General features: G+C 53.4%; 3 protein-coding genes across 3 annotated transcripts; 2 read left to right on the top strand and 1 right to left on the bottom strand.

The window, feature by feature from the left end:
• The first annotated feature begins 3 nt into the window (after window positions 1-3).
• Window positions 4-5,155, top strand: MTCP1 (mature T cell proliferation 1). The gene is made up of 6 exons (XM_062584997.1): window positions 4-43; window positions 912-967; window positions 3,370-4,508; window positions 4,610-4,780; window positions 4,934-4,985; window positions 5,067-5,155. The coding sequence occupies exons 3-5, from the start codon at window positions 4,401-4,403 to the stop codon at window positions 4,979-4,981; spliced, it is 327 nt and encodes a 108-aa protein (XP_062440981.1). The 5' UTR covers window positions 4-43; window positions 912-967; window positions 3,370-4,400; the 3' UTR covers window positions 4,982-4,985; window positions 5,067-5,155.
• Window positions 5,156-6,292: 1,137 nt separating this feature from the next.
• Window positions 6,293-11,507, top strand: CMC4 (C-X9-C motif containing 4). The gene is made up of 2 exons (XM_062584998.1): window positions 6,293-6,360; window positions 10,006-11,507. The coding sequence occupies exons 1-2, from the start codon at window positions 6,303-6,305 to the stop codon at window positions 10,173-10,175; spliced, it is 228 nt and encodes a 75-aa protein (XP_062440982.1). The 5' UTR covers window positions 6,293-6,302; the 3' UTR covers window positions 10,176-11,507.
• A 702-nt stretch (window positions 11,508-12,209) lies between these two features.
• On the bottom strand, window positions 12,210-20,019 carry FUNDC2 (FUN14 domain containing 2). The gene is made up of 5 exons (XM_062584996.1): window positions 19,937-20,019; window positions 19,094-19,244; window positions 17,718-17,793; window positions 16,057-16,191; window positions 12,210-15,376 (listed from the first exon to the last, which is right to left on the bottom strand). Exons 1-5 carry the CDS (start codon window positions 19,953-19,955, stop codon window positions 15,299-15,301), a joined length of 459 nt encoding a protein of 152 aa, XP_062440980.1. The 5' UTR covers window positions 19,956-20,019; the 3' UTR covers window positions 12,210-15,298.
• Window positions 20,020-22,762: the final 2,743 nt, after the last annotated feature.

The following is a 22,762-nucleotide window of genomic DNA, read 5'->3' as shown; positions in this document are numbered from 1 at the left end:
GCGGGCGGTCCCGCGCGAGGGAAGCGCCGTGTCGCCCACGCGGGTAGCGGCCCGTTGGTTCCGCGGGCGCCGGCCGGTTCCCCGCGGCGGGAGGGCGGGGGCGGCCCGGGCGGCGGAGCGGGGCGGGCCGGGCCGGGCCGGGGAGGGGCTCCGCGGCGCGCCGGCTATTGGGGCCCGCGAGCCGGCGGGGGTGTCGGGGGGCGCGGGCGGGAGGCCGGGCGGGGGGAAGGCTTTGGCCGGTGCACACGGCGGTGGCTGTCACCTGCGTGGGGGCTGCAGGTAGGTCACGGGGCGGCGGCCGCGGGCCCGGCGCGGCGCGGCGTGGCGTGGGCCCTCCCGGCGCCGCGACGCGCCAAAGGGCTGCTGGCCGGGCCGCGCCGCGCCAGGCCGAGCCGGGCCGGGCCGGGCCGGGCCGGCCGCCGCCGCGCCCCGCAGGCCCCGGCCGGGTGGGAGGCGGTTGCCATGGAGACGTGCTGCGCCCCCTCCCCGCCGGCAGCGCCGGGCCCGGCCGCCCGCCCCCTTGCCGGGCCCGGCCCCCCACGGCCTCCGTGGGCCCAGCTCTGCACCCCCTGCCTGGTCCCACACCGCCTCCACAGCCCCATACGCCCTTCTCGGCCCCACACCGGCTCCGCAGGCCGAGGCCCCCTTCCCGGGCCCCAGCCCCCCCCCCAGGCCTGGCCCTGACACCCCCTCTGCCCGCCCCCCCCCCCCCAGCCTGGCTCCCACACCCCCTTCTCCACTGGCTCTTTGCTTGCCCCAGCCGCCTCCAGCCCTCCCCAGGCCTGGCTCCCACACCTGCTCTGGGGCCGGCCCTTCTCTCTCTCCCCGTTCTCTTCCTTTCTTCGTGCACCTGGGCTCCCTCCCTGCCCCTTGTATTCCCTCCTTCTCTTTTTGTTTTCCTGTTTCTTTAGATCCCACCAAAGTTAGACCTTCCTTCCCCTAACTGCTGGACAGCCCCGGCTGGTTGGTGAGCATCTGCTACCCCTCAGTAGGTTGGGCAGAGTGGAGAGTTGAGTCGTGGAGGCTTGCTGGGGGCAAGTGCTCTGGGCAGAGTAGAGTCCAAAACCCAGAGAAGAAGCTTTAGAGTGAGTCAACATGCTCTCACATCAGCAGACAGCTCATCTGATCCCTGACTCTTTGCAAGACGCAGGCTGGGATTTTCAGGAAAGCTCAGCTCCCATTTAGCTCCCTGAAGGCTGTGCACACAGAGCCGCACAGGCAGCTGCACCCTCTCTGCACCAGGAGGCCAAACTGGTCAGGTTTGAGCCAGCTTTCATCCAGACGCCTTGTAGCTGTGTTGGCTCAATACTATGCCCAATTCAGTCAGCTTCATCATTGCTTTTTTTTTCCCGTGGTAACTAAATGGCAGCTGAACTCTTCTAACAATCTGACCCGGTCCCCATTTAAAATAGCAGGTAATAAAGGGGGCGTTTGTTCAGCATGCCGAGCTTCAGCTCTGGGAATGGTCCAAGTTGCATTTGGAGCTCTTTCTTTCATTGTTCTGGTGATCTGTTTTAATGTAATGTCTAATGCTTTAAAAGCAAATAAATTGTCTTCATTACAAGACGCAGTTCTCCTCCCTGCCATCTTCATGCTTGTTCATGTACTGTATGGCTCAGAAATCCACCCATGCCCCAGAACAATATTAAACTTAAAGGCCTGGTGCTGAGATAGACAGAATACCTGCAAGTCTTGTTGATGTCAGTGGCACTTGGGCTTTAAATTTCCCCCCATCAGGACCTTAAACAGCTCAGTGTTCTGCAGTTGTATTGATGAGAACATTGAAATCAGTGTCACAGGATGACACTGCAATCCTGCAAACTTTAGCTGGATTGCGTTTTGTTGGCTTGAGTCTTTTGGTATAGATTGTGAAGCAAACCTAATATAAGGGACAAGTTTAACTATTTATTTTAAATATAAGTAAGTTTATTTTTCCTTTCAACCATTTCTTCCTCCAGGCTCTTGTTTGATTTTCTTATAAAGTCAGCAAAAATAGGCGTTGCATATGTTTTTCCCTTTTTAAGGTTTTAGGTGCAAATGTCTAAGCGTGTGTTTTTCAGATCCTCTCTGCTTCTCTTGTATGTTTTGAGTACTGAAGACAAACCTGTCTCACTTCAAACCCAATTGACGGTTTTGCCTGACTCGAGATTTTATTTGTGGCACTAACTGGATACTTTCATAGTAGTCTCAGAGAAAGAGAAAAGAGAGGCCAGACTGGGCCTTTGAACTTTGGCAACTGAACTCTGAGCTATGGAGTTTGGAGGAAGTTCGGGACAAATTAGTTGAACAAAGAGTAAAAACACATGTTAACGGCTGCCCATTCTGCACAGTGTCCTCTGCATGAGACCTTGTTCGGTCAATCCAGTACCTAGCATTACTGCCATGTTCACACACAATAAATACAAATGTATATATATATATTGTGCCTTAGTTCTCCTATCTGTAGTTCAGCAAGATTGAACAAGGTTAGTACTTGGATAGGAGACCTCCCAGGAAAGTTTAGTTGCTGTAGGAAATGGTGGTGTTCACTTACTGAGTAATACTTTTCCAGTACTGAGGTCAGTATTAAGCTGACAATGTCTCCTGGTTCTGGGGATGATGAGCTATAGAAATTCCAGCTTTGAATAGGGTAAGAAAGCAAATTCTTGAACTTTTTTGGTCATGATGGGGCTTTTGGCATTTTACCACAGAGTAGGAGAGTATCCTGGCCAAATTCCAAGCTGGGTAATTACATTCTGCTGACTGAAATTGAGCAGTGGTTATTGCTGCTTTTCACTGCTGAGCAAAATGATCTTCACACATGGGCTTAAATTTATGAAGTGACTTAGGATAAAGCAGAATGAATGGGACTTGCAGAAATGTCACTTCAGCCTTCACAACTCCCTCCTGAAAGCCCTGAGAGGTTAGTCAGTTTGCTGTTGCATTCCTTTAAATGCCAGTGATCCAGCTGCTGGGGCATTGCTTGGAGTGGCTGTGGCAATGTTTCCCAGTCCAGGGCTGTGAACCATTGCAGTTCATAAGACATCACAGGATGTCTTCAGAACAGCTGTACTTTCTTATAGCGCACATACACATTTCCATGCGTCAAGCAAGGAAACAAACAGAATGGGAGAAAAATGAATAATAAAAGAACACTCAAATTTTTCTTTGTTCATAAATTAAAATACTGTGACTGTGCTGTTCAGGCTGATCCGTGGTTGGTGTTTAGTGTTCTAAAAGGCTGAGTGAGCTTTTGATTGGAAAAAAGGTAGAAAAACTCTGATGTAAGATATAGAGGGCTACGTGGAAGTGTATTTCCTATTATATATGTACCCCGATGTTTAACAATTTTTTCTCTCCCTGACCTTCCCTACTTTATTTTGTACCCAGATTTTCTTACTTCTGTCTGAAATCTGCCTTATAACTTCACAAGTTTTCAGGAGAAGATCACTGTGTTTCACTTGGATAGGAATATTGCAGCTGCTTCATAGCAGGAAGATACTATGTGTATTACAGCTTAATTCTGTTCTACTTTAAACCTAGATAAAGGATGAAGACTGTCTGTACAATTTTGATTACCTCTTCTAGGGTTCAAAAGAGAGAATCATTTTCCCTGACCTTCATTTGCTAATGGCTCAGCTTGATCTAACCTGTATACAGTAAACGTGCTGTTAAACAAAAATTCTAGTAGGAAGAACCGTCTCAATGTCTAAAATTCCTTTGCCCCTGCTGGTATCAGTGGCTCTTAGTAAGCAGCTAAAATTTGGACTACGCAAAGTAACGAGAGCTATTCACAAGAAGCTTGTACGTGAATGGACACTTCTGCCATCCTCTTAAAGGAGATGAGATGAAGGACCCTTCGCAATGACAGCTCTGCAAGCTCCAAATATGAGAAACTCGTGCGTGTGGAGTCTTACGCTTTGTCTCCAGAATGACCTTCACTCCTGTTAGGCTAATTTCACCCGTTGCCACAAGTTTTGCTTTTGGGATTTAGTCCATCACTAGCCACGGAAGTCTTGCATAAATCACTTTTTCTCTCTTTTTCCCCCCTCTATTTTACACAAAGACTGTTAATAGAACTGTTAGTGGAATAAGCGAAGCCAGTATTCACAGGGTCTAACAGTGTACTTATAGCACCTTTTGTCCCAAAATGCCTTACAAATGCCATACAGCACGCATGTCCCAGCGTGCAACTCGTCATGAAATTTCCTTTCACTTAGGTATCACCTTAGCTTCCCAAATTGACTGTTAGGGACGTTTCAGCAAATAGCACCTCATACAGTAAGTCAGACGCCGCCCAAAGGTGCCTTTCAGAGCTGAGAGCTTTCTCCGCAAACGCATTCAGAGCTAAGGAGACCATGCGCGCACCGTGCGTGTTGACGCCGTACACCTAACGGGAGCACCGGGACGTAACTGGGGGAATGGCAGAAGGAGGGCACGCTGGCGCTCCTCCTGTCCGGCTGTGGGTGCGACGCGTGGGTGTTTACTGCGATGAGCACCGCAAAACGTGGCTCGTGGCTGCGGAAGAGGCAAGTGTCCCTTGGGCTTCCCAGTGATTGTAGCTTTGATAATGCAGGTGCCTCTACTGCTTTGCCAGTAACTGCCTGCTCTTTCTGTTACTCTCCCCCAGGAGGAAGGTATGCTGAGGGCTCGGATCCAAAGAGTTCAGGTTCCCCTGGGTGAGGCGCTGCGACCCAGCCAGCTCCCCCCATCCCGGCTGCCTCATATGTGGCAGCTGTCCCAGGGTGAGCAGTACAGGGATAGTAACTCTCGCGTTTGGGAGATAGAGCACCATCTCATGGTAAGGATGGTGGCGACGTTAGACCATAGTCATTCCTGTTTGTGAAGTCATTTGAGATCCCTGAGGGACGGCAAAGGACTGTTATTTTACTGAAGTCCGTTAGCTCGGCCAGGGTAACTGTAGACGTATTGAACTTTTCCTTGTCGCTTACAGCTTGGTGGTGTTGAAGAACTGCTGCTTAAACTCGTGCCTGGTGATTAATCTGGTATGTGTAGCTGTTACCCTGCTTTTGTACTGTGCTCTGTTTATTCCTGGTCATTCTTTAATATGAATTTTTGTCTTTCAGGAGCAGTGGCTCTAGGAAGATGTCCTTGTATGTTTTGTACAATAAATGATTCTCTCTCCACTGAAATGCAGCCACCTCTGAGGTGGAAGCAGTTAAACAACACACAGCACCATCACACAAGAGTTTAGGACAGGCAGTGAAGAAGAGTATCGTGTCCAATTGAAACGTCAGGGGGAGTTCTAGGTAGGCAGAATATGATCCTCCCGAGCGGAGTTTGGCCAGGATGCTGGAGGTGATGCCTTAGCCTTATTGAGAAGCACTGTGGCATAGTGCCAGTCCGAGCGCGGACAGAGACTTGAAGGGCAGCACTTCCCTAGTGCTGGGCAGAGGCAGGGGCTGAAGAGCGTCTCGGAGGGAGCTGATGTCCCAGCACCACTTTCCGTAACAGCAGCACTTTCCGTAGAGGTCTCCCATCCAACTGCTGAGCCCAACAACTTTTTCTCATCTTTTGCTGTCTTGTGAGAGATCACAGTTGCAGGTGTCTTAGCTGCAGAAAGAAAAACTAAGTGTTTGTAATCCTGCTTTACAGCGATTTGAATGTGGTGGAGCTTTCCTCCGCTATGTTTCTTTTGGGATATTTCCAAGAGGTTTTCTAAAAACAAAAGACCAAACCACATAAGCCCTCATAATTTTTAGAGAACATACACTTTTTTTTTTAATTCCTCCTCCAGATGCAGTTGTGTGACAAACAGCAAACCCTTGGTTATACAGCACTCACAGGGAAGGCCTTTACTCAAGTACATGTTTTAGTGTAATGTTTGGAGGCGTAGAACTATCAGAAAAATCCATCTATGTTCAGCTGAGTCTTTGTTCAGAGGAGGGAATTTGTGTTTCTAAGAGGAAAAGCACAGATTTTGACCAGAAAAAAAAAAGAAAAAAAAGAAAAAGGCCTTCAAGCTTAGCAATGTGAAATTTCTCTGTATTTGTTGTCCATATTCTCATCCTCTAGCCAGACTCAGAGCTGTTCAGCTGAGGCATCTAACAAGCTGCTGCCTGGGAGAGGTGTGCTGCGAAGATTTTGTGTGGTTGTTGGGAGACTGAGGAGTTCTCGTGTGTGTTGGCAGTTGTATGCAAGCAGCAGTAGGTGTTCTCCGAGCTGTGGCCCATCATGCTGTGCTAGGGAAGGAAATTGGGAGCTCTTTAGAAGTCTTGGTTTTAAGGGAATGCCTTGCCCCCTACAAAAAAAAGCACATTGTTTCTACAGTAATATTTTCCTATCATTTTAGTTCTCTGACCATGTCCCAGAAGGATCCCTGCCAGAAACAAGCCTGTGAAATACAGAAATGCTTGCAAGGTACCAAGTGTCATTTTGTCTTTTTAGTGTCTTGATTTTTGGTGGAGCTTTTATCTTTTAAATTAACCCTGTTCTCCTTTCACCTTGAGACAGAAGAAAGCATGGCCATTAGTGTGACCTGGCTGCAAAGCAAACAGTGTCTTGTTTTAATAGATTTTTCCTTGTGTTTGATTTTGAATAACAAGACACCATTAGTACCATGCAAAAGTGTTTATACAGTGATGTGCTGTTTCAAACAAAGTCTTCTCCATGCTCTGGTCAGCACCTGGGAGTCTTGGGACAAAGCTGTAGGCAGGAAGAGGAGTTAAACATTACAGTAAGCTCTCTCAGAGAGTGGCTAGTGTAATATTGGGTGGATTGTACGGGAGGACTGCAGAGCCTCTAGCTCTAGGGGGGGGATCTTAAGAGCAGGTTGGACTTGGGTGTCTGTCAGTAACTGGATTAGGTGTATGTGATCTGGCCTCAGATCTGATACAGTTTGATGTCTTCTGGAGAACTTTAACAGCTGTTTTGTATTAGCTTAGCTAAGAGTTTGTAGGGAAGAGGGAGATTATGTGATTTGGGAGAAGGCTTCTAGTGGCCTGAGCTGGGGAGAGCAGGCTTGTTACTCATAGAGGAAAAAATAGACGATAAACAAAAAAATCTGTTGCTTCTTGGAAAAGAACTTGCAGTAGGAAGTGAATAAGAGAAAGCATGCCTCCGTGCCGAGGCAGCTCGGTAGCGTGGCAGAGCTCCTCCTGCCTCGCCTGGCTGAGCCCTTAGCCAGCGTGCTCTGAGCTTCGGTTGAAAACAGCTCAGTGCATTAGCTCGGGGTGACAGGAGAGGGCCGGCCAGTGGCGCACTGCTGAAAGCAGCCAGGCCGGTTCCACAGAAATCCATGGCCGCTTTTAGTTTCTGTGCAAACTACAAGTGGGTTAGCTAAAAATTGAATGCGTGGGTGAAGTCCTGCTGGGGAAGTCGAGAGACGGCTCTGCAGTCTTCAGCAAATGTAATGGTTGCAATCTGTGCAAGTAGCAGACCAGCCCCTGGTAGGCTGGGGAAGAGCCTAAGAGGAAAAGCATCTGGAAAAATGAGGGAAAAGCCACAGTCAGTTTTTGGTAGATATCTGTCTTTCCCAGGATTGTTTTTTTTTGGAAGCTGTGATCAGCTTGAGGCAAGGGCTCAAACAAATCACTCTCCATGCCCCCAGATTCTGTGGAAATAATGCTTGCTTTGCTATTGCTCTTGAAATTTGGAGCATTCTCATGGGAAGGGCTGGCTGACTTCTCTCTCTGTAGTGACTGCACTTAAAAGCTAATGGTTGAACCCATTTTAGTCCCATCTGTGACAATGTTATTTTCCTGGCATTCATGGAATTTATTCCAAATGTTTTACTGGTGTAGATATGTGTGCAGATTTGATCTGAATGATAAATGTTAGCACAGAAGTGCTTTTACTCTGCTCTGCGCACACCCCGCTATGCACCACTTCTCTAGCTGTCATTTTGCAGTTTTGTTGTTGACCATATGTTACCCTGATGAACCAGCTGCGTTTGACAGGCAGCAAAGCAACTTTTCCTGTAGGAATTAGTGTAATTGAGGATGGAAGTAATAAGGATGAGTACAGAGACTTAACTGACCAATACCCAAGGACAATATATGCAGGGTGACGGCTGGAGGGGCAGGAGCAGGACCTTGGGGAGATGCTGCCTTTTCAAAGGCTGCAACGTTTGGAGAGGGTCGTGGTGCTAACAGATCGTGGCTGCTTCCTCTGGGAGACTGAATGCCCACTACAAACTGCTTCGTGTTTTGCTGTCCATCGTATGACTAACCGTTGTGCTTTCCAGGAACGCAGCCTCCATGGATAGCAGGATGTGCCTGCATGTAGCAATAGGTCTGGGAACAAACCTGCAGAGGCAAAGCAGCAGTTGCGAGCGCCCTGGGAGCACTTCTCATGGGACTGTTATGGTAGGGAGAGTTAGCTGACTTTCCCAAGGGCCTGACGTGCCTTCCAGGCTGTCAGCTTCCTTCTCTGCTAACCCAGGGGAGCCCAGCAGAGGCTCTGAGCTGAAGGTATCCTACCCGAACTACCTGGATTTGTTAGTCCTGGTTTCTTAGGGCCTGGGAGAGTCAAAGCTTTGGAGCAGCTGGTCACTGTGTCTGAAGCTCCTCTACACTACGACATTCAGAGCAAGCAGGAGGTGACAGTGGCCAGTCAGGCCTGCAAAAACCTCTCATTTGGGATCGCTGGGCAGACACAAGCTGCCAGCTGGTACAAACAGTAACATCTCCACAGGCTTTCTTCTCAGGGGTGACCTCTACGTTTTCATCACGCTCAAACTCAGGCAGGGAATCCATAGCCTAGAGATGAGCCCTGGCTAGCTCACGTGTTACCTGGGAAGCTTTTGCTGGCTCTCGCTGGGATCTCCAGCGGACGTAGGTTTGCCTCGCGCTGGGTTGGCTGTTGCGCTGTTCGGCGTAAATGAGGGGGTGTGGTGGTGAGCGCAGCGGCGAAGCGGTCGCGCTGCTCCTCCGAGGCTGCGGCGGGCAGCTCCGCACCGCTCGGCAGGCGGGCAGGTAGATGTTTGTTTGAGCAGCAGCTGCAGTGGGCTGGCATAGCCCGGGGTCTCCCCGCTGCCAGGCTGGTGGCCAGCCTGCAAAGCACGGTGGGACACAGCGCGTCACGCAGCCACGCTGCCAAGCGCGGCGGCAGCAAGCGGAGAGCTGGGGCAGGAGGGATGCCGGACAAATTGGCCATGTTCAGCAGCGCTCGAGCCTGCTGGGGCAGCTGAAGTCACTCAGAGCCTGAAGCAAAGGCAACACGGCGGCAGTGGAGGGATGGATGCAGGTGTGCTGCTTGGACAAAGCGCTGCACGCACCCAGTCGTCCCAGGCTAGCAGCTCATTTCACCCAGTGTCCCGTTGCCAGCAGTGCCTGAGAGCAGGAACCTGGGGCAGATTGAGAGGAGGGCAAGTAATGGGACTTCCCGAGCTCGAGGTGGGACCTGTGCATGGAAGGTGGTCACCCCTGGCTCCATGTAGCGTGGATTCAGCTGCTGGCGTCTGGCTAAGCATTCCTGCTGGCATGCTGGGGTGTGATGGGAAGCTCGGATTACTTTGCAAAAATGCATCCCTGCCTCCCACCCACCCCCTCCCCAGTTACAGGCCGCTGGTGGGGTGCTTTCAGTCATGCTTCTTCCTTTTACAAAGCCCGTAGCGATGAAGCGTGCACGTACTTACACCAAATCCTCTTTGGATGCTCTTGCACCCATTGTAAACCCTGCAGTAACATGGCACTTGGGCTTGAGAGGCTTGAGAACAAAGGTCACAAGATTTAGCTTAAAAGGCAAAAAAAAAAGTAGAGATTGAAGGGCAGCAGCAAGGGACACGTTGTTCTTACTGTAGCGACGTGCAATAGCTGCAGCACTAAGGGGCTGACGATGCGCTCGTCGACAGCAGCAAGGCTAGTGCGGGGCAGCTTTAGACGAATGCAACTACTGAGAGCTTTTGTGGAGCAGGGAAAGCGATGAAATGTCCAAGCAGCTCTGGCTTTCCAGCGAGGCAAGCTGTGCAGCATCTGAAGGGCTGGGCTGGCTACGCCCCCTCTGGGGGCAAACCTTACTTGGCTGTGCAGACTTAGCATCACCCTTTTCTTTTTTATTTTCCAGCAAACAACTATGTGGAGTCTAAGTGTGAAGCTGTGCTTCAGGAAATGCGGAAGTGCTGTGCCCGGTACCCCAAGGGCAGATCTGTCTGTTGTTCAGGGTTTGAGAAAGAAGAAAGAGAGAGAGAAAAGTTTAAGGCTGCTTCAAAAGGAATTCCCCCACCACCTCAGTAACGCACTGCAGCTCCAGCAGGTGCCAGAGCATGGACTCACCTGCAGAGCTCGTACGTGCTTTTTTCAGTCCTTCTCTAGACTTTCAGGAAAGCCAGATCGCTCCTAGAACACACCATCTCACGCACCAAAAAGTAAAACGCAGTACCAACAGATGGCCTGGTTAACGGACTTTATTTGCTGTACCAAAACATCATCTACATTGTCTTAGCATTGCACCTGTGTCTGTGAAAAGTCAATTTGATGTTTTTAGAATGCTTACCCTACTCTAATCCGTCCTCCGTATCAAAATGCAGGGGTGGAACCAGCTTCATTCTGACTTCTGGAGTGGGAGGTACAGGAAATAAGCTCAAAAGAGTGAATTTAAACGTGACACATGAAACGACCATCTTGACACAGCAAAGGTAATGCTGCCATACTGCAGTAGTTTCAGACAACATTCACCTGTCCACTGGTTCAAGCTTAAGAATGGGAATCAGATCTGGGGTTTGCTCCTGGTTCTGACACAGATCCTGAGTGACTACAAGTCACTTTGCCTAAGTGCCTCACCTTCCCACTGGATAGAGTTTTATGATTACTTTATATTGGGATTGCCTACACGCTGCTATTTGCATGACAATAAAGATGTTACAGGAACATTATTTCAGGGATTGCTACAGGAATAGGATTTTTAAAAAGAGCAATACTCATTTGGAAAATCTGACTGTTGATATGAAAACAAATTTATAAATTTGTTATGTATAACTGAACATCTTTAAGCAATATGTTATGAACCCAGCATAATTCAATGCTCTGGTACCCAGAGGCCTGTCACAAAGCCCTGGGCTAGATCCAAGAACTGATTTAGGTGCCCTCACTGAACAAGGTACAGGCACCCACTCTCCACAGAGCACTCTAGACTCACGTGCAGGCAGGCTGTGTCTGGACCCCAGGGCGAGATGGCTTTTCAGATGCTCTCACCTGTGCAGCAGAATTTCCTGTGACCTGTAGGCAGAGCTTGGAAGACAGGTTCCTGCATCACCCTTCAGAGCTGCCTAAGTCTCTCCGTCCACTGTAGCAGGAGTCCAGGCACCTCAGTGGGTGCCAAGTCCATAACAGGGCCCAGACACCTCAATATCAGACTTTGAACCCACTAGGCTCCTAACTCTGTCATTAGATCTAGCCGTAAAGGACTTTTGTGCTGTGATCAAGTACAATTTAATTATAAAATACAGCTTCTATAAACAGACCACTGTAGTCTAGGCACAATAGATGAGTGTACTGAAGCCTAGAAAAGCAAACCATCTGTATTCACTGCTCTGAAATACCATGATACAAATAAATGACTGGAACAAATTGCAGTCTCAGTTTGGTTGTTTATTGAGAATGCAACATAGCTCTAGAGAGCCAGGCAGCTTGGCTGCCATTCACAGTCTAGGGCTGCATATGACAACACTATGTTTAAATAGAAGCTGCTTGGTATTTTTATATCAGGGCTCAGGATCCAAATAATGCAGTGCTAGCCTTCCCTCCCTGCCCGGAAAAACCCGCAGACAAAATAGGGGTTTTAGTATTCTTGAAGAGCAGGGAAGAGCGACAGCAAGGCAGTGAGGCAGCTCAGACACCTGATGAGAAGCTCATGTTTCCTTCTTGCCCTGTCTTGAACAGGAGCAGTGGAAAGATGATTGCTAATAGATGATCAGAAGCAAGTACTTCGGCTTCTGTTAGAAAAGCAAAACCTCGCGTTTGTGCCCACCCCTGCGAGGCAGAGAGCGCTGTTCAGTGGGAAGGCTCCCTCTGAAGCTGGGCTGGCAGGAGACATCCCAGCTTTGGGAGCATGGCTGATGGGTGCCAGGCCCATCAGGTAGAGGGGCTCAGCCAGGCAGCCCACTCCTAGCCAGCTTTACCTGCAGAGAGGGGAGAAGGCAGCTGGAGCGCTGCGAGGAGCCTTACGCTCCCAGACTGGCTGCAACTGCTCCCGCAAGTCAAGCGGGACATGCTGGGTAAGGCAGAGAGGCTGGTTCCCAACAGCTCAACAGAGCTCACACAGAGAAGCTATTAGAGCAAAACTGTTTAATAAAATATCACTTCAACAAGCATTTACATACAATATATAAAAAGACTTTACAAGCCTAGTGTGTTTTAAACCTTCCCGTACCGGAACAGGCGCCAGTTGTTGGAACCAGTCCAAGGGGAGCGTGTGTGTGTGTGCACAGGTGTGATGGGGGTGGGACATTCATTTTGGCAGCTGCAGCAATGCAGATGCATCTCCATGGGAATTGGTCATTCAGCATCAAAACTTCCAGCGCAGCCACACAGCACTCAAATGGTGCCAGCCGCGAGTCCAACACTGCAACAGCAGAAAGATTTGCCAGATTTTGATGTCCTTGCCCATTCCCTGTCTGCATTCACACTAAACTCAACATGAATTTGTCTCAACTACTTGTTTCTCCTTCCAGCAGGAATCAAGACATTTTAGCTGAATCAGGGCCATCTCTGGGCCATTTCTCTTCATAGCAGCAACTACAGATCCTGAGGACAGGACCCAATACCCCCTTCCCTAGGCTGGGATAGAAATAACAGGGATTTATTTGAGCCTTAAGTTCTTTTTATTATTTACTTTGAGCTTTGTCTTTGGAGAAAGCTTTGGAGGGAGAAGTGTGCCTCAGCAGAAGGTTGTGTTAGATAACATGCCAGGCAGAGGGAAAGTAACATTTTTTATCTCCTACAGGAACACGGGAGATCCTGCAATGCATCATATATGAATTCATGCACATTCAGTTGTATTTCCTACACACACACAATTCTTCACTCCACTCTCAAACAGTGATTTATTGAGGACCTATTTGCTGCCTCCCAGCATTCCTACAGCCCTTGATGGTCTTTAAGAAGGCCATCATCAAAGGCATGTGAGCCTGCCTGCCCACACGTACAGCAGGACAGGACAGCAAAGACACCAACTGCTGCTTCCTGGTTACCCACAGCTGCTTTTAGAGTGAAGAAGGTGAGAAAACCTCAGCTAACTCAATGTGTTGCTACACTGACCACAGTGAACACAGAGCAAGACAAAATCAAACCTCTGGTGGCAGAACCCACAGTTCCAGCTCTTCTAGCACTTCTCTTTGGGGAAGGTCCCTCACCTCCGTCCACGCCAAGAGCCAGCAATGCAACATTACACAGCACAGAAGAGGCTGCAGCTGCTGCCTCGGGTGCTGCCTCCTCAACACCCAGGCGCTTTGCTGTTCTCTAGTGCATCTCCCAAGTTGGACAGGTTGACTTCCAGCAGAAGAGAACCATTCTCAGCAAGAACATTCACACGTAATCTGCTCGAGGACATCATCACCCTGCTGTCACACAAGTCTCATGATTCTAGAAAGAAGCAATGACAACCCAGCACGAGCCTATACAGAACAGCTCTAAGGGATCATTTTTTTGTAATTTTTTTTCCTTTTCTCTTGTAGGTTAGAGTTCTGCTCTGCACACAGCTGCACTGGGCCAAAAACAGCAGGGCTCTGCATCTGGCTGCCTTATAACCTGCAGAAAAAGAGCTGCAGGTAAGGAATTAAGGAAGCTACGGGATAGCTTTTTTTGTGGAAATAAGAAAAGCTAATAAGCTTAAAGGAGGAAGGAACATCACCAAAACAGAAAGCTCGAAGTGGCCTCTACCACAAAAATACACCCTGACTGTCATGCTGTCTTTATCATTTAGGCCTCAGGACCTAAATGCATGTTGAGATGCATTTTCCTAAGCAAATAGGAAGCTAAGCAAGCTGTTAGCTGCTCCAAGTAGCATCTCTGTAACCAGTCTCAGGTTGGGGAAGGAAAAGAAATGCGTTATTGCCAAACACATTCAAAAGAACCTGTGATTTCCCAGAGACAGAAAAGCAGCTGAACCATTCTGATAACAGCAGCCCCCGGGATGCACATGCTGGGAAGATTAAATAGTTTCAGTTTGCAAAGTCCAGGGAGATGGGATTTGTACTCTGCAGAGGCAGCTAAAAGCAGTTCTAGCCAGATTTCATATCCTTCCCCCACTCCAACTGAACTGGCTACAGGTATCCCGAACCAGCACGATGTACCCCAAATCAGGATGCATCTCTTATCTACAATCCTGTCCCATACAGTTACATTCTAATGTGCATCACCAACTCCAAACTGGCCAGCGAAGGCCGTGCTAGACCTAGGAACACCAGTCTGAGCCCCAAGGTAATTTACAGTAAGTGACGCAGCTGACCCACACACCACCTGAGCCGCCAGCCCGACACAGATGGGTCGAGCACTCTGGAAGTCTGTCTGCCCAGACAAGAGAGCGCCTCAGCACATTCCAAAGGTTGAGCAGTCACCTGGCAAGCAAAAAAAGGCAACTGTGCTCTGCAGTGTGGGAAGTTCGGTGACTTTCAGAAGACACGATAAGGAAAGGGCTTGGAGAGTCACACACGGTGCTCAGTTTCCATCAGCAGTGCCAGCGCTGCAATTCCAGTAAGGGGTATAAATAACACCAGCGGAGAAGCCAAAATGGCCATTTCCGTGTAGTGCAATGGCAGGGGAAGGCAGGAGAACACCCTAGCCTCACTCAGAGCATGAACCGGCTCCTTAACCACCAGCCCGGAAGCCCAATCCAGCACAGAGCCCAAGCTGCCCCCACACTTCTGCCTCTACCCAAGGACAGTCAGGCATATTTGGATTTCACATACTATCTCTGTGCAGAGGGAAGCACAGACTTTCCAGGTACCGGGGAAGAGAAAGTATAAGCCAAGCAGCAGTGAACAACCTATAGCTGTTGTATACACATACTGGTAGATTAACAAATGTAACAGTCCTGAGCACCTGCGAAGGCGCTTGTTTAGAGAGTTCTCTGTCCCTACATATTTATGAGGCTGCAACTCACCAAAATCTGGGCATACTGGGTGGGGAAAAGAATCACACTGATATGCTGGGGGTCATAAGCTTCAGACCAATCCCAACACCCAAACAGCCCAGGCAGAGGAAAAAGCTGGAAATCAGAGCAGCATTGTAAGAAGGACGGGTTGGAACCTGGGGGAGGAAGGGATTGAGCCTGCTGGCAACAGCCACTCTTTTCTAAGTGAGAGGGAACACGAAGGAGAGGACAGAGAGGTTGGGCAAGAAAGGAGAGTTGAGTGTAGTTCCTATGACGCCATTCCAAGCAGAAATCCTCCAGCAAACCCTCCGGTCAGGATAACATTCTTCTTCAGAAACGTGATCACCTAAGCAGGGGAGAGAAGAGCCAACAGCATTCTCCAGCAACAGCAGGTCACTCCTCTACCCTCCCCATAATCAGGTACCTCGCAGGCTATTCCCTGGGCTGGGAAAGCGGCCACTGCCCAGCTCTAGGAAAGGAGCCTCCCTAACGACCTCCCTGCTTCCAGCCCCCCGTACGGCTCCTGCACAGTTAGCATCCCAGAGCAGCTCAGACCCTGCAAGAGCTGCTGCACAGCCAGCGTCGACGTACCCCCGACGTACCCCCGCATCAGACACGCAGGGCCCAGCTACAGTCAGCACGCTGTCAGCTTGACAGAAGGGCACAACAAACGAATGCGTATGCCAGACCAGGACACAGCAGAGCCCAGGGTGACCAGACCACGCTGCTACCAAATCTGCTTAGGTATGCTTTTCAGACTGAAGAGATTTTTCTTGAGTTCCCCACAATGCCAGTGAGTTTTCTTCCAACATCAAGGAATTTGCTACAACACATAGGGAACTTGCACCATGCCTAGAAGGCACTCTGACTGTCTCAAATTCACCTGACTAGCTTTGCCATCTCTCCTGTTCTGCTGCTATGCAAGCACTCCCACTACAGAAGATCCCTAAGAGCCCACAAATTGGTCCTGTTCCGTGCTGTCCCTCTGACTGGGCACCTGCACACACCCTGGCAGAGTTGTCTCACCTCATCCACTTTGCTTTTCACTTCTGGAGACATTTTGTTACCGCTGCTGTGAAATTTCAGCTGCTGCTTGGCTTTGTTCACGTCCCGTTCTACCAGCTTCCAGTCCACTTTGATGTATCCTGTGTGGTTTGCAATCTACAGTTTTGAGGGGTGGAAAGAAAGCTCCTGGAGTGAAATCCTGCACATCTACAGTTAAACAAACCCTCCTTGCCATCTCACCCCTCCCCAAACCAAAGCCACCCCACACACTGGTTCAGGAGGCTGAGAGAGAAGAGACCAGCTGGAAAGCTTCAGAGTTGGAAAAAGCACCATCTCCACAGTTTATATTAACCATCCTGCAACATCTGCCTGCCACATAATCCTCTAACAGACGGGCACACTATTCCAGCTTAGCATGTTTCAGCCTCTTCTCTCTAACGTAAAGCTAGCATCCCCTCCCCCTCACAACTGCCACATGTGTTATTGGGACTCAGCTGTCCTGCTGCTGTGGGTGGACACAGTTATTAATAGGTTGTTCCTCCCTAAGCATTTTATCTGGTGAGGATGATTCAACAGTGTAAATCTCCCTGCTCAGGGCAAGCTTTCGGCTGTCAGGAGAAGTACTGGAACCAGAACAGCAAGGAGAACAAGCTACACAAGACACAACCGGAAAGCAAACAACGATGGATTGCTGCTTGAGGTCTATGAATTGTTCTGCCCCCTGCAGGATGTACAAACCAGATTGAGCATCCAGGATGCTCAAGCCCAGGGTTCTTAAACAGAAGAAACATAGCTGAAGGAGACAGACCTGTTTCCCTCCCTTCCCCAGAACATTACAAAGATCCTCATCTGTTCTAGCTCAACTCCTCGAGAAGCCAGCTTGAAGGGAAGCACACAGCAGACAGAGACAACCACCTCCTTTACATTAAGGGCTGTTTCTCCACGGACTCCACCTCCACCAGCACAAAACTAATGACAGGAGCCAGCTCTGACACCAGTTCTTTAGCAAGAGTCCAGAGATTGCCGTGGCCAAGCCTACCTCCTGCTCCCAAGTTAGCCACTGCACCCGGGTGCCCCTGCAACGACCGCCTCCACATGCCTTTGGCCCAGCTTCCGTTAGCAGTCTCTAAGCAAAAAGTACCTCTCAGCAACCCCTAAAGCCGTGCTCGCCGCTCCTGTTTTGCTCCCGCTAAAGAGGGGAAGAAATTTATTCAGAGATCTGAACAAAGGCCTTGCCCCTTCCGGCACATCACGAACGCACAGCCACCAAACCAAAAACAGCTTCAAAGTTGCTACAGACTTGACTCATCTCTGGCTGTCACAAGCTAAGTACCACCAGTGAGGTGGCTGAATGTGCTTTTAAAATGTTCTTATGTAACTCCACAAACGGCACTGTGCACATCTCTGTTTCTAATATGTTTCATACTACTCATGGGAGTGGGGAATCTACGTCATGAGGAACATACGCGTGTGACTGCCAGGAGCTGTGTGTGTCCATGGATAAGTAGGGAACTGACCCACGTGTCCAAACAACAGGAAAATTATTGGGACATGTTTATTACTGTTGATTATTAAAATCACCTGTTGAATCACCACCACAGTTAATTACTGAAATCACTAGACAATCCTTCTTCCCCACCACACACAGTTCTTGGAAAGCCTAGGCCACTATTCATACATACCTGCAACAGGAAAAAGCCACCTCCCACTGCCGTTGCCGCCAGCTTTCCAACTTTTTGGAAGATGAATCCAGTACACCTACAAATCAACCAAGATCCAGTCAGGAAAATGGGACACCAAACACCTACTTCAGCATGCTTCCACAAACAAGACAGTGTTTGGCATTAATCACGCAAGACTCGGAGACAGCCTGACTAGTGGGGAAACAAAGCCAAACGAGATCAGAGAAAAGCAGAACGGATTTGTGCCCAAATAAATGTGATGTTTCCTAACTTTTCACTTCTCGCTATTACAATTCAGCATTTCACAGCATTGATTCTTTTCCCTTCAAAAACCCCTTTTGGTTCTCCCCAGAGCATCACCAGGAACATGTGATTTCCCTGGAATTAACTTCTTTTTTAACTAGCATCATCTCTAATAGGAAATTAAAGCAGCTCATCTGCTGCTGTTTCATGACAGAGCACCGGAAGCAGACCACAGGGCAAAGCCTGAATGACCTCAAACAACATCTGCTTGCTTTCCCACTTCATTTCTTAGAAGAGAAATTGCTGAAATAAGATCTTATCAGATCTTGTCTTGCTAGAAGCAGTGATCTAAAGCTACTGCTGCCTCCAGCAGCATGATACACTTTTACCCGTAAAACATCACTGTATCCACCAGAACTCAGGCAAGCGCTACCCCATTGCTCGTTCGTGCAGCCTGTTACATCACCTCAGACTTCACCTTGACCACAGTTTCCTTACGAACATTGCAAAACAACACAGCAATCTTTTCTCTTACCTATTTTTGAATAGATACACTTGGCTGAGACAAGAAAGAAGTCACCAGCTTGTATTTTAATTAGAAAATTAACAGAATATGTCATTCTCTTTTAAATAGTTACTCCTGTGTCAGGAGAGGGCAGGCACGGCAAGAAGTAGGGATGCGCCAGCAAAGCAGTGCAATCACACTAAGTTTTTAAATCAACTTGTGTTACTGTGAGAACGAACCTGCAAGCAAGGCACAGCCCCCAGCAGGCCCCCCCAGCGGCATGACCCCAAGGAAGCACGCGCACGAAACATCAGTGCGTGAGATGCAGCAAGCCACCTCCACAGGAGGTTTCTGCACAGAGATTCCCAAAGCACGTCCGCATCCCGAGGGAGGAAGTAATCTCTGTTCCAAAACCCAACACCAGCACACCACGCCAGGAGTTGTGAAGAACGTGAAGAAAATCAAAGCCTGCTGCTCTCTCCCCTCCTCCCCCAAGGGATATCATCGGTTCTTTGGCTCCAAGTTAAATAACCACCCTGTTCCTGTCAGGATGCCCCCCCAAACCCACCTCGTGCCTGCACGCGTGCTCCCTGCCACGAGCACCAAAGGCAGCCCCAGCACCTCTTACCATCCTGTGACCCCTCCGATCACCAGCTGCGTGGCCACGTTGTATTTCTCTGCGCTCGAACCCGAGCTGGGGGCGAAAACCTTGCGCCACCAGGGCCGGTTCTTGGTGTACTCCGCCAGGTCCAGCACATTGTACGAGTCCTCCTTCTTCCCTGCGGGCACCCAGGGATGCTCAGCGCCAGGCCGCGGGGCCCCCTGCCCTTGGCACCACCCTCACCGCCCCCCACCCAGGGCCTGGGCACCCTCCAGAGTCCCTTGGATGCCCCCCCCGAGGCCTAGGGACCACCTTGGGCAGCTGGGATCCCCCTCCCCTGGGCCTAAGGACCTCCTGGATCCCCCCTCCCCGGGGCCTAGGGACCCCTGGGGCCTCTGCCCCTCCCCGGGCCCATGGACCCCCCCAGGGCCTCTAGACCCTCCCCTTCCCGGGGCCTAGGGACCCTCGAATCCCCTGCACCCGGGGCCTAGGGACCCCCCAGGCCCCGGCACCCCCCCAGGCCCCGGCACCCCCCACCTGGGGCCTAGGGACCCCCCCCCAGGCCCCGACACCCTCCCCCACCCGGGGCCTCGGGACCCCCCCCCAGGCCCCGACACCCCCCCCCCCACCTGGGGCCTAGGGACCCCTCCAGGCCCCGACACCCCCGCACCCGGGGCCTCGGGACCCCCCCAGGCCCCGGCACCCCCTCCCCGGGCCGCCCTCGGGTCAGGCCCCTCGGGAGGGGGCGGTTCGGGCCCTCAGGCGGGGCCGGGCCCCGGTTCCGGCCGCAGCGGCGGCCTCCGCTCGGCCCGAGGCGTTGCCGAGGGAAGCGGGGCGGCGCAGGGCCCCGCCGCGGCCCCCGGCCCCCACCTCCGCCCGCTGCCGCCATGGCGCCCGCCCCGCTCCGCTCCGCTCCGCTCCGCTCGCCGCCGCGGGCACGTGACCGCCACGCGTGGCCCCGCCCCCGCGTGGCCCCGCCCAGGCGCGTCACGCAGGCGCCGTTCATTGAGGGGGGAAAAGGCCTCGCGGGGGGGGGGGGGGGGGAGAGTCACGTGGTCAGTGCGGCGCGGCCACGCGCGTGGGGCCGTGCGCGGTCACGGCCGTGAGGACAGACCGGGCACGGCAGTGCACGGGCCGTGCGTGCGGGCCTGGGCCGGACCTGCATGGGTCACGCGTGGGCACGGACCGGACGTGCACAGGTCACGCATGGGCACGGACCAGCTGTGCATGCTCACACATGTGGGCATGGACCGGACATGCACGGATCACGCATGGGCACGGACCGGACACGCAAGGATCATGCGTGGGCACGGACCAGCTGTGCATGCTCACACATGTGGGCATGGACCGGACATGCACGGGTCACGCATGGGCACGGACCGGACACGCAAGGATCATGCGTGGGCACGGACCAGCTGTGCATGCTCACACACGTGGGCACGGACTGGACATGCACGGGTCACGCATGGGCACGGACCGGACACGCAAGGATCATGCGTGGGCACGGACCAGCTGTGCATGCTCACACACGTGGGCACGGACTGGACATGCACGGGTCACGCGTGGGCACGGACCGGACACGCAAGGATCATGCGTGGGCACGGACCAGCTGTGCATGCTCACACATGTGGGCATGGACCGGACATGCACGGGTCACGCATGGGCACGGACCGGACACGCAAGGATCATGCGTGGGCACGGACCAGCTGTGCATGCTCACACACGTGGGCACGGACTGGACATGCACGGGTCATGCATGGGCACGGACCGGACGTGCACAGGTCACGCATGGGCACGGACCAGCTGTGCATGCTCACACACGTGGGCACGGACCGGACGTGCACGGGTCACGCGTGGGCACGGCCCAGCTGCGCGTGGGTCACGCGTGTGGGCGCAGCCTGGCCGTGCGGAGGGCGAGCGCAGGAGCAGGCCTCCAAGCCCGTCGCCGCGGCTCCTCCGATGCCCGCTGCGTCCGCTCCCGCCGGAACGGGCGTCCCCTGCTCGGCGGCGCGGCCCCTCGCCCGCTCCCCGGCGTCCTCCGGCGGGCGCAGCGCGGTCGCCCTTTGGTGACCCAGTAATCAGATGTAGCTGTTGGAGAGTATCGGACAGATCCTACACCGACTACTGAGCGGCCAAGGGCGCCTGGTCGGTGCCGGCTCGGCCGGCGGCGAGCGCGGCGGCTTCCCCCCACCCCGCGTGGGGGTCGGGGCGAGGGGCGGCCGCGGCGGAAGCGGGCGCCCGTCTCGGGAAGCGCCTTAGCGCCCGACGCCGCCTCCGTTTTCCCCGCCGGCGGCTTTTCCCTCCTCGCCCCGAGCCGGCCGCTTCCCCGCTCCCTCCGTCGCGCCGCGCGCGGGCTGCGGTCGCGCCCGCCCCGGCCCCCCGCCGCTCCGCCGCCGCCGCCGCCGCCGCCGCGCCGCCCTACCTGGCCGTGTCCGCCGGGCAGCGCGCCCGGCGGGAGGGCCCCGCCGCGGCCCCGGGCGCTGTGGCGAGGCGCCGCCGGCGCCGGCGCTTTTAGCCCGGCGAGCGGCGCCGTCCGAATTCCCCGGCGCGGGGACGGCCCCGGCGCCCGGCCGCCCGCGGGCCCCCGGCGGCAGGAAACGCGCCGCTCGGCCCCGTCAAAGCAGGAGCGCGGGGGATTTTCGGCGGGGTTTCTCTCTCTCCTCCTCTCTCGCTCCCTCCGGCTCGTTTGCCGGAAACGAAAGGCGCTCGGGCTGCTTTCTGCCGGGGCGACGGCTCTCCCCCCCACCCACGGCCCCCGCTTTCTGCTCGCTGTGCCGCGCGTGGGGCGGCCGGGCTGGGCCGGGCCGGGCCGGGCCGGGCGCGTGCGAGCGGGGTGCCCGAAACCCCGGGCGCCCCGATCCCTGCCGCGGGCCTGGCGCAGCAATAGCTGCTGCACGGTCAGCCCGGGGTGGAGGGGGGACGGATGACCCCCCTGGCTCTCAGCCTGATTTAATCAGGCATGGTAATTAGGTGACTTGCAGCGGGCTTGCGTGCCGGGCGGCTGCTCCGGTCCCCCCCCGGCCGCCGCTCTGATGCGGGAGCAGCCGAGCGCCGTTAGCCCGGCGCTTGCCGCCGGCCCGTGGCCCGGGCCGAGCCGCTCGGGGGTGACGCGAGGCTGCGAGTTCGGCCCTTTGGCTTCGCGTTCCCCCCCGGTGCTGGGCGGGAAAGCCGGCGCTTGAGGAAACGGGTTTCCTCCGGGCTTTTCGCCTCCGCTCGTGGTGTGTGTGTGTGGCTGTCGTGCCGGCCGGCCCCTCGCCGCGGGGGAGCAGCGGGCAGCCCCTCGCCGCCCGCCCGGGGTTTTCCACGCGCCCCGGCGGGGAGTCCCCCGGCCCTTCCTCGCCGCCCCGGCGCGTCGGAGCCGCCCTCGGAGGGTTTTTCCCCGCCGGCTCGCCCGTCCGGCGGGCGCCGGGGCCGCGCGGGGCGTTCCTCCTCGCCTTCCGGCCTCCGCCGGCGCGGGGAGAGCGGGCGCAGGCGCGCGGGGGGATTTCCTAGCTGTTCAAAAAAAGAGAAACAAAACACCCCAAAGAGGTGAATTTGCAAACGGGGGAATGGAGGGGGGGCAGTTTGCAACAGCGTTTCGGCGAGCCCCCCCCCCCCCGGAGCCCTCCCGCAGAGGGGCGGCGGGGCAAGAGGAGCGGGAGCTGGCGGCCTCCGCGGCCTCCCCCCGCCTCCCCGAGCCTCCTCCTGCCGTCGCGG

Source organism: Rhea pennata, chromosome 11 (assembly GCF_028389875.1).
Source record: "Rhea pennata isolate bPtePen1 chromosome 11, bPtePen1.pri, whole genome shotgun sequence".
Taxonomy (NCBI): domain Eukaryota; kingdom Metazoa; phylum Chordata; class Aves; order Rheiformes; family Rheidae; genus Rhea; species Rhea pennata.
Note: the sequence above shows the minus strand (reverse complement) of the source record. Positions and strands in the feature narration are given on the sequence as shown.